We start from the raw sequence: 12,939 nt of genomic DNA on the forward strand, positions 1-12,939 counted from the left end.
ATGGCAAAGCAGACCACAGAGCCAAGGACTGACGTCGAACCTTACACCTCAGCTTATCTGAGCTACTCTGACAGTCCATCAGCAACACAGAGAGAATGGGTCGCTTCAGTGAGGCCACCAGTCTCAAGTTCGTCACATGGATGCAATGGAAGTCAGATGCTGCTTTCACCACCTGCAGCGAGCGCGGAGGTAGGTCTCCATGTGGCTGATGTCTCAGGTACGGCATCCTTCCACATATCCACGCCTCAGTCACCACAAACCGTTCCACGGCTGATGGCTTTTCCCTGGTATAGGTACAGAGCACAACCAGGGGCAGTGCAGAGAAAGGACTACGCTGCACAGAAGGTGCTGGAGAGAGCAGCACTCCTCTCCTGGACTGAGGACTGTTACAGTCTCATTTGCACACCGTATAATGACACACACAGGTCACTGAGTTAACTGGAGTTGAAAAGAGAGAAAAGATTCCCTTTTCCACATCATGCCTTTGCTTGGTATTTAAAACACTTCAAATAACTCACTGCTCTTCTCATATTTTCCTTATTCTAGTTTTTCTTATTTTTACTTGAGCCCTGGAAGTGATGTTCTCAGGTTTTTCGAGTCTTTCCCAGCTAGTTAAGCATATGTCGATGGTTGGACTTCATGATCTTAGAGGTCTTTTCCAACCTTAATGATTCTATCATTCTATGTCAGCCCACGGATTTACACTTAAGTTTGAAATTAGGTTCTTACTTCTAGATATTGCAGAAATGGGACCTCCTGACATGGTCTGAGTGTCTTTCACAGAGTGTCAAACATTTTCTTTGGGAAATCAAGGCGTGTGGCAGCCCAAAGAGCTGGGTCCATGGCAAGCTTTTCCTCTGAAATGCGATGTCTTTTTTTCTCTGTTTGCTGTGACAGATGCTTAATCCATTGGGGGATCATAAAAGAGGTAAGTCACTTGCCCAAGGCACAGTAGGGTCTGAAAGGTAGCATGCCTTTCATGCAATTAATTTTATTTCAGACAACTAATAAACATTGGTAAATATTAGCTCAAAGAGAGCAATAAACTAAACATTGTGTATTAAACTTTAAATTTTGACTACCGTAAGACTGCAGGAAGATCACAGCCTAAACCATTCACCAGCTAACGTGCCACGGACAATTTGGGAAGCGCCATACGATTCAGAGTGGAACGGTCGCTTGAAATGTATCGATCCTTCCTTTTTCTTCCTCTCAAATGCATTGTTGTAGCAAGTCCAAAAGCAGCTCATCATGTATCACATAAAGAAGAAAGTAAGCACAGGTAAAAACAGGTTTCCTCCGATGCAGGCTGCTATAGAAAATACAGTCATCACTGTACATAAAAAGAGACATATATAAACCACATAGAACCAATTTGAAGGAAAGACTGCTATACATCCAACTTCTTTAGATGAATTTTATTCTTTGCAGAAGAGAAGGTCAGTTGGAGGAGCTTGGCCAGAACAACCAGCAAGAAAACAGCCCCCGAGTCACTCCAGTGGACCTCGTCCCGGTCAACAGCTTCGCCGTCAGCCCTGCCAACCTACCTGTGGCTACTGCGTGCTGCTTGAGCACCTGTGCTGATTAAGACCTGGAGAGTAAGTAGTTGTCCACAGCTGTTGGAAATGAAGTCCTCACTTAATGGCGCTTGAAGGTACCATCAGATAGAGTGGCCAAAACATGACCTCTGAGTTTGTTTTTTTCGTGCTTTGTGTTTGCCAATTTACAGGTTTATACTGTTCTGGCAGATTCAGCTGTTTACAGGGGGATCAAGGCCATTGCCTGTAATCCGTGGGATGCACTGTGGGTCCTGGGTGTCCTGGTGGACGACAGGTTAACCATGAGCCAGCAGTGTGCCCTGGCTGCCAAGAAGGCCAATGGCATCCTGGGGTGCATCAAGAAGAGTGTGGCCAGCAGGTCGAGGGAGGTTCTCCTTCCCCTCTACACTGCCCTGGTGAGGCCTCATCTGGAGTACTGTGTCCAGTTCTGGGCTCCCCAGTTCAAGAAAGATGAAGAGCTACTGGAGAGAGTCCAGCAGAGGGCTGCAAGGATGGTGAGGGGACTGGAACATCTCCCCTACGAGGAGAGGCTGAGGGAGCTGGGCTTGTTCAGCCTGAAGAAGAGAAGGCTGCGAGGGGACCTAATAAATGCTTATAAATATCTGAAGGGTGGGTGTCAGGAGGATGGGGCCAAGCTCTTTTCAGTGGTGCCCAGTGACAGGACAAGGGGCAATGGGCACAAACTGAGGCACAGGAAGTTCCGTCTGAACATGAGGAAGAACTTCTTCCCTCTGAGGGTGACGGAGCACTGGAACAGGCTGCCCAGGGAGGTTGTGGAGTCTCCTTCTCTGGGGACATTCAAGACCCGCCTGGACAAGGTCCTTTGCAGCCTGCTGTAGGTGACCCTGCTTCGGCAGGAGGGTTGGACTAGATGGCCCACAGAGGTCCCTTCCAACCCCTACTATTCTGTGATTCTGTGATTCTGTGATTCCTTCACCCTCCCACGCTCCCCACTGCCTCCTCTGAGCAGAGCACAGCTGGAGCTATGATCGCATACACCTTGCGGAAGGGCAGGCAAAGGAGTCATGCCAGGAATCGGGCACTGCCATGCTAAGCATGGTGGTGCCTGAATGTTAAACGTTCCCCTTCTTTTGCAGAGGGAAGTCATGCACCACCATCTCACCCCTGAGCTTGAGTTTAGGCCACTCTGCAGAAGAAAAAGTGACATTTCAGGAGGTCAAGCAGGGTGCCTGAGTAGGCGCCTGACATTGTAGCCCAGGGGTGAAGCAATTTCCCTATGAGAAGTGCAGGGTTTCTGGTATGACTTGCATGGATCTGTAATCCTCTGAACATGGTTTGCAGGACCAGGGAACAAGGAAGAGGGACTGGGTCTGCAAGTACTTCCTTTAATACAACCTTTGTGTACCTTATCCATGGTTAAAAAACGGAGAAGATAGAGAATGTCCGCAAGAAGAAGTAACTTGTTCTGAGTAGCCCTTGCAAAGCCAGAGGCTGCCCTGACAGAGATCTTGACAAACACTGAGAAGAATCCTGTTCCACTTTCAGACACCCATGTGCTTGGAAAAACCATGTGACTGAAGCTGAAACTGAAGTTAGGAGGCTCTGGGCTGTACTGCACAGGTGAGGCTGGGTGGTCTGCATCATTTGTCTGGCCTTCAAAATCTGAGTGCGTCTAAGGAGAAAGGTGGAAGTATGGAGAAAGCATGGCCAGCAGGTCGAGGGAGATGGTTCTGCCCCTCTACTCCACTCTGGTGAGACCTCACCTGGAGTCCTGCGTCCAGCTGTAGAGCCCTCAGCACAGGAAAGACAGGGACCTGTTGGAGCGGGTCCAGAGGAGGGCCACAAAAATGATCAGAGGGATGGAGCACCTCTCCTCTGAGGAAAGGCTGAGAGAGTTGGGGTTGTTCAGCCTGCAGAAGAGAAGTCTCTAGGGAGACTTTATTGCAGCCTTCCAGTACATGAAGGGGCCTACAAGAAAGTTGGAGAGGGACATTTACATGGACATGTAGTGATAGGACAAGGGGTAATGGTTTTAGACTGAAAGAGGGTAGATTTAGATTGGATATTAGGAAGAAATTCTTTATGATGGGGGTGGTGAGGCACTTGCGCAGGTTGCCCAGAGAAGCTGTGGATGCCCCCTCCCTGGCAGTGTTCAAGGCCAGGTTAAATGGGGCTTTGAGTGACCTGGTCTGGTGGAAGGTGTCCCTGCCCATGGCAGGGAGATTGGAATTAGATGATCTTTAAGGTCCCTTCCAACCCAAACCATTCTAAGATTCTATGAATTAGGGTTTGTCCAATTCATTGCACAAAAGTAATGATGATGATAATTGTAATAACATCGCAGTTTGCACTTAGTGAGTGATACTCAGAGCCACTCAGTGTTGCTCATTATGAGAACCCACCTTGGGAGCCAGTTAATGCCGAACCAACCCTCAGCTGGCTTACATGATGGCAGAGAGACCGTGAATGGCCTTGTGCCCCGCATTTCTTCATGACGTCTTTCCTTGTATCCGCTGGATCAATTTTATCTGAACTGTTTGCTGCCCCTGAGCAGTGGTGAGGAGGCAGGAATTCTAAAGATAACTCTGTAAACAGAGAAGGCATGGAGGGGTCAGAGCCCAGGGGAAGGATCAATATGTTGGCTTAGCTGAGGAGATGAACGAATTGTTATCTGAGGGCCACACAGACATCCTCAAGAGAAAAAGTGAGGTGTTTTCTGTCTTTAAGAGAAACAACAGATGATTTTTTTTGCCTGTATGAGACAAAGGTCCAAGATTCCTGGGAAAATCAGAAAGTAAAAATAATAGTATAATATTAACAGCAGTACTACTATTACAACTAGTAATAATGGTAATAATAATAATAATGGTAAGAATAGCCATGCAGACTGTGCACCTGCAGAAGGGGCGAGCGGGGCGAGGACTTGGGCTGCCTGTTGCATTTGGAGTTGAAATGCAGCATGCGTACGGGGACCCGCTCACGGGGGATGTCCCCTACAGCCTGCAAAGGGCTTGCACAGGCATAAATGCTGACTTTCTGCAGTACCCTAATTGCTCATTCCTTCATCTGTTGCGTTCTCATCAGAGGCATCGTCAGTGGGAAAACAGGGTCCCTCACCAGCTGTTTCTGGCTTTTCTTTCTCCTCCTTCCCCCTTTGCCCTGTTCCCCGGCATCTGAAGCCCCCTCCCCTTCGTCCTCTTTGCTGCCTTTCCTTCCCCTCGCAGCTCCTGGCTCCCTGCCCTGGGTGGGTCCCAGGCCCCCCTCCAACAGCCACTAAAACCTTCCATGACTAAACAGTCAATGCCAACATCCTTTGAGGTGGGAGAGGTTGTGGGGGCCAGGGAGGGTACCTCTGCTGCCACCCAGTTTGGGGTGCAGGGTTCTCCCTGCAGGGAGAGAAGGGGGAAGAAAGCAGAGCGGAGCGGCAGGGTTGGAGGGTCCTGGTCTCACTGATCAACTCCTGGGACTGGGAAACAAAACATCCATCGCTTGGGAGAGCAAGATATGAGTTTCACGTTCCCTTCTCACTTAGCCGGCCACCAAGCTGACTCTGCTCTCTAGCGCTCAGAAACATCAGGTCTACCTGGGCTGCTCTTCATCACAGGGATCTCTTTGCCGTGCACAGGGTCTGCTCCCCAGGGTGGTATCCTCAGCCTTTGGCCTTTCCCAAACGTCATTGAAAGCATCCTTAGAGCTTTTCCTTCATAGCCTCTGCTCTTCCTGCAGCCCGTCCCACTGCTCCCCAGGGGCTCTGCTCCTGCCCAGCACTGCCACCGTTCCCAGAAAGCCCCAGCCCTGACGGCAAGTGGAGCACAAGTGCCCAGGGACACTGATGACAGCCTCGTCCCATCTTGGTTAGCCACCACCAATCCATGCTGAAATCACTGTTTTAATGCCAAGAGGGTCTGGGGTTTGCATTTTGTATTTAAGAACTTGATGAAATATCAAGGCAACAAGTGGCTTCTCTCCTCCCCGTCTGGCTGGGCACAGACTCTCAGCTATGAAGCCTTCACCACTGTCCTTGCTGCCAGATTTCCAGCTGATTCTTCATTTTCTGCCCCCCTTGGCCCTTCCACCCCATGCAATAACAAGTGAGATTTTCCATCAGGGATTTCTCCTGCCCGCCGGTCGGATCCTCCCTCCCCTGCCCCGTTTGATTAATTGGCGAGGCACCAGTGCACGCAGCGGCAGACACCCCATCTACTGACGCAAGCGCTTTGTTTTTCCATCCTCAGCACTGTAGTGTGATACTGATTAAACAGTCGTGGGTATAAAACTGGGTTAAGGCTCCTTTCAGATAACAAGATGCTGCTTTCCCTTCCAACATTAAACCCTGTGAAAGGCAGCCCACCAGCACAGCTCTGGGAGGTTCACAGCCATGGGTGGTGGGAGGAGGGACTGCCTTGCTCTCAAGGTGCTGGAGAAATATTCAGCAAGGCTGTATCCAGTGGCTCTCCAGCACTGGCTTGGAGGGTCACCCTGGGCACGTGGCGCTGCCTCTCCAGGCTCTGGTTCCCCAAAAGGGGAAAGTTTTTCCGCAAAAGCATGTCTTGCCTAGTTGAACTGGAAGCTCACTGGTTTGGGTACCGCCTGCCCCGGGGTTCCCAGCCGGATGGAGAGCCTCAGCGTTGCGTCGCAGCACCCTGCGTGCAGGACTGCGGGTGTGGGTTAGTGCACGTGTTGGTGCCTATGCTTCGGCGAGGGTCTGGTCAGGAGCACCTCGCCTTCTGCACCCCCTTTCCTAGCCCCATCTCCACTGAATGCGGGAGGAGGGAGTGGGCAGAGGGGACCTCAGCCCTGGGGCAACGCCTCTGCATCATGGCTCACAGCGTGGCAAGGTTGTGCGCCCTAAATAGAGGATGAGATCCTACCTTGGAGCCTGTCAGAGGCTGTGTAGCCACTGCTTGGCTAATCATTAGCTCCCAGCTTGGGGGGTGCTTTGGGCCTCCCCGAGTCAGAAAAGAGTGCCACAGCCACGCAGCTGGGATCTGTGCATCGTCCTCGCACAGCCCGAGAGTGAAAGACTTCCTTCAGGGAGGAGGCATCTTCAGACACCTGACATTGCCTCTGCAGGGGAGAATGATGAAACGTGATATTTTAGATCAGGTGCTTTTGCCATCTATTAAAATCGTGGGTCTTCCTCTGTTGGAAAAGGATCACATGCAGGGGATTGAAAACTGCTTTAAAAGCCTGGAGGCAAGTAAACCTCTGCTTCAGGCAGGATTCGAGGTTTCCTGTGCAGAAGCCAAGAGAGCACGGATGGCAAAGAGCTGTGAGTAAAACCAGCCCGCAGTAAACACAAGCAAGACATGGGGCTGTTTGCTTCCACGATGGCAGCGGCCGCGCTGCTCAGAGAGCATCCAGGTGATTCCAGCCCTGGGAAAATGGGGACGTTATAAGCTTCTGTGTAAAAGTAGCGTCTATCTTTGCTTCCCTTTTAACAAGATTAGTCTTGCTTTTCTCTTCCTCTTTCTTTCGCTGTCTGCAGGCCACCTCCGTGCTCTCCCGCTAATGTGATTAGCGGTGCATGGGGACCATACTGGCAGCAACTGTCACAAAGATCTCTGCTTACTTGAGTGCACCTCTTTCCTCAGTGAAACATCTTGTGTTTATGGTCACAGGGGGTATTGTTAACTCCTGGATTCGAACAGAAAGGGATATTTACGACCCTCCCATAAAAGTTGATTCAGGGAGACATTTAGGAAAGAATGGGACAGAAGACAGATGTGTTTCCTACCACAGATGCTGAGGAGGTTCAATTGTTCTGCATATGTAATGACTTTTTATGGTTCCTTACAGACGCCTTCCACACTGCTAGAAAGGTGCCAAAGTCAAATACGCATAGCTGCTTACAGAAGACAATTTAGTGACCATACAGGACACTACAACTTTATATCTTGCTAATATGTTGGAGATGGAGATTGCTACATGTACAATACGAAGGGAAATCTCTGCCCACACCACGTCCTGGCTGCCTCGCGGCCTTCCCCTCCGCAGTTCTGCTGTCATTTAACATTTCCTGAGGCTTTCAGAGCATGTTTACTGTCATGCCCATATGGTTAACACTTAAAGCACCCATGGGTTTTTTTCCAAGCAAGGCACAATATCGGTGTTACATCACCAGTTAAATTGCCTGCAGCCTGTGTCTTCCCAAAAGAGCAGAAAAAGAAGTTTAAGTCTTTCTAACTGTGCAAACAAATAAGCACTTGTAGGCGACAGGACCGGAAAGGTTGTTGGATTACAGGTCTGAAGAGAACAGATGACCAGTGACTAAAGCATAATTACAGGCGAGAAAAGAGTAGCAAGATGGCAAATTGCTATGTTACCCTAAGAGCAGCCAGAGGATGCTTGGCTACTTGTCGCTTCTGCCCGGGGCTGGCTGGCTTTACTCTCTGATGTGAGCTCCCATGGTGTGACAAGGGTTTCAGGTGAGTGTACAGGAGGAAATACGCATCTCAGGTGGTGAAATGAGCTTGTGACTATTTACAGCAGCTGAAGATCTAGCTGAAGCCACTGACCGTGGTCCCTCTGTGCTCCTGTGACAAAAGCAAAGCCATTTCCCAAGAGTTCGCTATTTGGACAAGTAATTTCTAATGATTTTGTATCAGTGGATGAAACTTTGTCTAACCATTGGGGATGCCAGCATCACCCCTGCATTCTCATGTCATGAGTGGCCATTCATCACCCTACCATCTCCTGTCCACAAAGAAAACAAAATGTTCCCAGATGTGGAAGTTTTCTTTCTCTGGTAAATAATTAATAATGAAACTACAAGCTGCTGCTTGTCTTGTAGACTCTTACAACAAATGGTACTTTCTCTGCCTGTGAATGAGCAAGGTAAAAACCTCATGGTATAGACAGTATGCCTGCAAAAGCCAAATCTCAGCTGCTAGAAAAATCTGGGCTAAAATGACTGGGGAACAGCCAAGTTTAGTTGAGGCTAGGGTCAAAAAAATGCTGTGACTCACAGAAATCCCTGCTCAGGGGAAGCTGAGCTCGGTCACAGCAATCTCCTCTCTCAGGAGGGCTCAGGTGTGCTCTGTCCAGATTTCTTCTGGCACGGACAGTGGGCATCAGCATGGGATTTACCTAACCGTCCCGAGTAGTGAGTGCAAGAGCAGAGCTTTGCAGCCCACCTGCCACGTCAAGCTGGAGTGGCACACCAGTGGAGCCTGGAAGAAGGGGAAGACCCACTGCAAGCGAGCATCAGCCCCCTCCTGCCAGCAACACAGCGCTGCCGCTAATGTGGCTTTTGTTAACGTTCAGCTGCCTTGGGTGAAAATAAGCTCTGATTCCTGTTTCTGGTTTCTGAGGTTTTTGCATTATTTCCAGAACTGTACGGTCTTACCTTGTCTTCCAAAATGCTGCATTTTCATTAACAGTCGTTTTCACCACAGGCTTTGCAGGCTAGATCCTGCCCTTTGGTCCTGTACGAATCTCACTGACTTTTTAGGAACAAACCCCATTCTTTGAGAATGCATTTCTACATTTCATTTCTTGTGATGCAAGCAGGAGTGTTACATTACAAAGTACCTGCTGATAAGCAAAAAACCTCTGGCCACAAACCTAGAAAACCTGACATTAGTCATGTCAGTGACAGCAGCTTTCCGTACATCTGCAGATTGCGGCTTTTGCAATGGCCCCAAGGAGAGGAGCACGCAGGACAGTGCTGCGCAGAGATACCAAGCTGGTCCAGAGCACATTAGCTCAAGCACTGGAAGCTGTGAGACCGCAGAGCTTCTCTATGTTTGCCCACAGTCCCAGCCCTGCACTGATGGAGCCCTTCCCACCGCCCACTCAAAGTCACTGCTGCCCTTCCCAGGCAATGGGGACGTGCCTCAGTGATGCTGGCTGTAAGAGCAAGCTGGCAGTCGTCACCTAGCCCAGATTATCCTTGTTTTAATTCAAGTAGGTTTTCAAATCCCAGCTTTCTGCTGCCCCAGTCGTTTGCTTCGCCACATCTGAGCCCACGATGCTGCCCTGTGAGTGGCGGGGGGGGACACACACACACACACACACACGACACAGGTACAGCCCTGCCATAAAGGGGGACTGCTTCGAGCGGTGAGGAAATTAAGCCAGGAACGCTGTGAGTTCTTGGCCATAAAAAACGTGCTGCAGGCTGTGTCTTGCTGGGCAATGTTAGTTCCCAAAGTTGTTTTCCCTAGTTGTTGTCATAAAACTTCAGTGAAACCACCTACGAGCTTCAGAAGTTGCATGGGGGAGGGGTTATACGTTGAGAGTCCATTGTTAGAGCCTACAGAACCCCTTCTGCTTAAACTGGCTTGTACTGATCTGGCTTTGCTGGGCTTAGTGGGACAGTCAGCGAGTCAGATCCCAGGAATCAATTATTGATAATTTCTTCCTTGAAAACATATGACTCAGCTAAGAGAATTTTTGCATAAAGGTGTTTGTGCTGGGCTCCCAAACCTTGCTCTTTTGCCCCTCTAATTAGGGACCAGGCATCTATTTAGCAGGACTGTTTCAAGTGCAAAGTAGAGCTGAAAGCTGCTGGCCAGCCGACGTACCGAAATACAGAAAAGGAGTAAGGGAGCTCAACTGACAGGCAATTTTACAAGCACAATTGCAAACAGTCGCAACATGTCTCCATGCACATGTACAGCAGCACGGTGCCTTCAGAGTATGGCAAATATGTAAATGTGCCTCTAAATGAATTGTTAATAGAATGATACATAAAGGAATGGGGCCACCCAAAGCAAGCTCCCTACGTACCATCAGCTAATTGATGCAACCTCTCCTTCTGCTTGCGAACCGTCCCCCAGCCGACCGCAGCTCACCACACTAACATCCCTGTCTGGACGCCGTCCCTGCGTGCCACTCCTGAGCAGCAGCCCATCCGGTGTCCGACACTTTAGGTTGGAGCTGTGGAGAACGTTGGTCTTCTGGTGGGTGCCCAAGTGGCACAGAGACGTGAGTTTTCGGACAGCAAAGGCAGTAAGCAGGACCGAGGGGCAGCACGGCCCAAAAGACAGATGCAAGAGAGAAAGGATGTGGTCCAGATGTGCTAATTACAATTAAAAGCTATAGAAGAGAGTTAGTCCTCTTAATGATAAAAGGACACTTCTCCTACAAACCTGAGCTGAATGACTTGGCCCTATATCCCCCCAAAATCTGTTACAGCAGGGAAAAGCAGTGTCCTCTGAGGCAGACGGGGTGTATTTAAGAGCAAGTTGGCACAACACCCGTCAGAGGGGCGGCAGCTCCTCCCGCGGGGCAGAGCAACAGCTTGGAGGTGGGCAGGGAAGAGGGAGCAGAGGAAAGAGAGCCCGATGAGTAAATCTGGTTGATGACTTATCTTCCAAGCCGGCTGCAGTCATGGTCTTATTAATAGGTATGAGGTAGAACTGTGAAAAACATTTGGTTTTGTCGGCTTCATGCAGCATTAAGGAAGGGCTTGATTTTTTCTCTTTAGTGTGCTGAAGAGATGGAAACTTTTCAAACAAAACAGAACACTGTTTTCCTTGGAGTCCTTTGCAGAAAGTACAGCATGTGTTTGTCCAGCTTCCACTACTTGGAGGGTCTGGTGGACTAGGTCTCCACAGAGAGCTTTCTGTTTAAATACACTAAAAATTAGGCCTTTAAATTAAAGGTTGACCCTGGCTATGTGTCACAGACAGCACTGTGAGCCAGCTACAGGCTTTCAGTTCAACTCTGAAGTGATTAAAGCAACTAGGGTGAACTAACTTGTTGCTCCCAGGTGCATACTCGGTGAACCAGAGTAACACCTTCAGATGAGAAGGTAAGGGAGAACCATGCACCGTTAAGACACTTTTGCTGTATTTATACCAGCCCAGTGAAAGACTAGAAACGCTGCTGGGCCAAGTGCTGGACAAGCACGTAGCACAGCCTCTTGCCCCAGATTTTAATATGCAGATTTATGAATAGGTACAAAATGTGGGTGAATTTTTCACCCACAAACAGCCAAAGGGAGCTGAGAGGATCCAGGATGAGGAATTCATAACAAAATGAACAAAGCTAAGTGTGGTAGAGCTTGATTATAATCAGGTAATAGTTGCAGGGAATTCTTGTTTTAAATTATAAGCGTACACAAAAGCATTTTTGATCCTTTGATGACTGCATTGTCCTTGTTCTCCTTCCACGCCCTTCACTCTGGTAGCTCATTACATCCACTCCTTCCACCTTGGCTTGATTAGGCATGTGGGAAACAACCAGGATGCTAGTGCTGAGTTCCTGGCTGGGACTGCAGGTACAAACAAATCATAAAGTAGAAAATGTCCAAAGAAGTGTGTCGTCTGGCAGAAAGAAAACCTTTCTGTGGGAACAATGAAAGGAAAAGTTTGGTCTCTTATCTTCAAAAGAAAAGCAGAAGTCGGAGGCTAATCCAAACACGTAGGTTGACCCCAAACAGATTGTTTGGCTTTGGGGTGTTTTGTGGTGCAGACAGCGCTGGGTTTGTTTCCATTCTGAGTCAAATCAAATTTGCAGCTGGAATTTCTCTGCAAACCTGGAGTTCAAGTCCTTCCCCTTCCCAGCACAGCTTGGCATGGTTCAGTCTGTCTCCACCTGGCCAGAGCTAGGGTGACACTGGCAGCAATCAGCCCACTTGCTGCAGAGCTGACGTGGTGGTCCCAGCCTCTTATCTTCAGACAGCCTCATGCCACACTCCCACAGGTATCTCTAACCTGCTATGAAAGCACCATTCCGATGGGCTGCTGTGCAGCCTGCACTGATTTCAGGTGCTTTGAAGTGGTTTCTGCTCCTGGCACAAGGTGACAATCCTGTCTTTTGGCCAGGGGGAAAAGTCATGGGGTACGGAGAAGATCTAGGCTTGAGGGCTCTGTGGTTGGGACACAGCCACTTTGCCCTGGGGGTCCCCTCCAAGCTATGTGGGTACGGCCTAAGTCACACAAAGAGTCTGTGTCTCAGCTTTGTTTCCAGCACAGGCAGGGCCAGAGCTGGCTTTGGTGTCTCTCTGCCCTGGGGCAAATGGTGTCACCTCTGGGCCTCCAGCAGGAGAATCCCTTCCTTCCCAGAAGCACTAGTAGACCTGGAAGGCTAACACAAAAGCTGTGGGGGCTACCTTATCTCCCACTTTATAAACTGAGAAGTGTATGGAAATTACCCGAGGAACAAAACCTGCTAAGTAACCTCATTATTCCTTTCTTTGGGGAGTTTACAGTAAAACGGCAGGCTTTGGATCTTAATTTGCTGGGAAGTGCTGTAATGTAATTAGCTAGACTGATAATGAGCTGAGTTGTGTGAATTCTTCAGAGGAGGAATGTACTAGACAAAGAGAGAAGGAAAAGGAAGAAGAAAAAAATAATGCTTCTTTTGCCAAGAAATGCATTTTTTTTCAATATGTCAGTGATATAAAAATATGGAAGAGTTTTGTTTAATAGAATTCATGCATATTTTGAAACCAAGTATTTTTATTTTT

The 12,939-nt window shown here is 48.9% G+C and overlaps 1 protein-coding gene across 1 annotated transcript in view; it reads left to right on the forward strand.

Moving 5' to 3' along the window:
- Nucleotides 1-12,939, forward strand: part of GTF3A (general transcription factor IIIA) — a 27,294-nt gene continuing 14,355 nt past the window's right edge. Inside the window, exon 1 of the mRNA XM_075415140.1 lies at nt 1-189. Coding sequence (XP_075271255.1) covers nt 1-189 — 189 coding nt within the window. The remainder of the gene's footprint in view (nt 190-12,939) is intronic.

Source organism: Opisthocomus hoazin, chromosome 1 (genome assembly GCF_030867145.1).
Source record: "Opisthocomus hoazin isolate bOpiHoa1 chromosome 1, bOpiHoa1.hap1, whole genome shotgun sequence".
Classification (NCBI taxonomy): Eukaryota; Metazoa; Chordata; class Aves; order Opisthocomiformes; family Opisthocomidae; genus Opisthocomus; species Opisthocomus hoazin.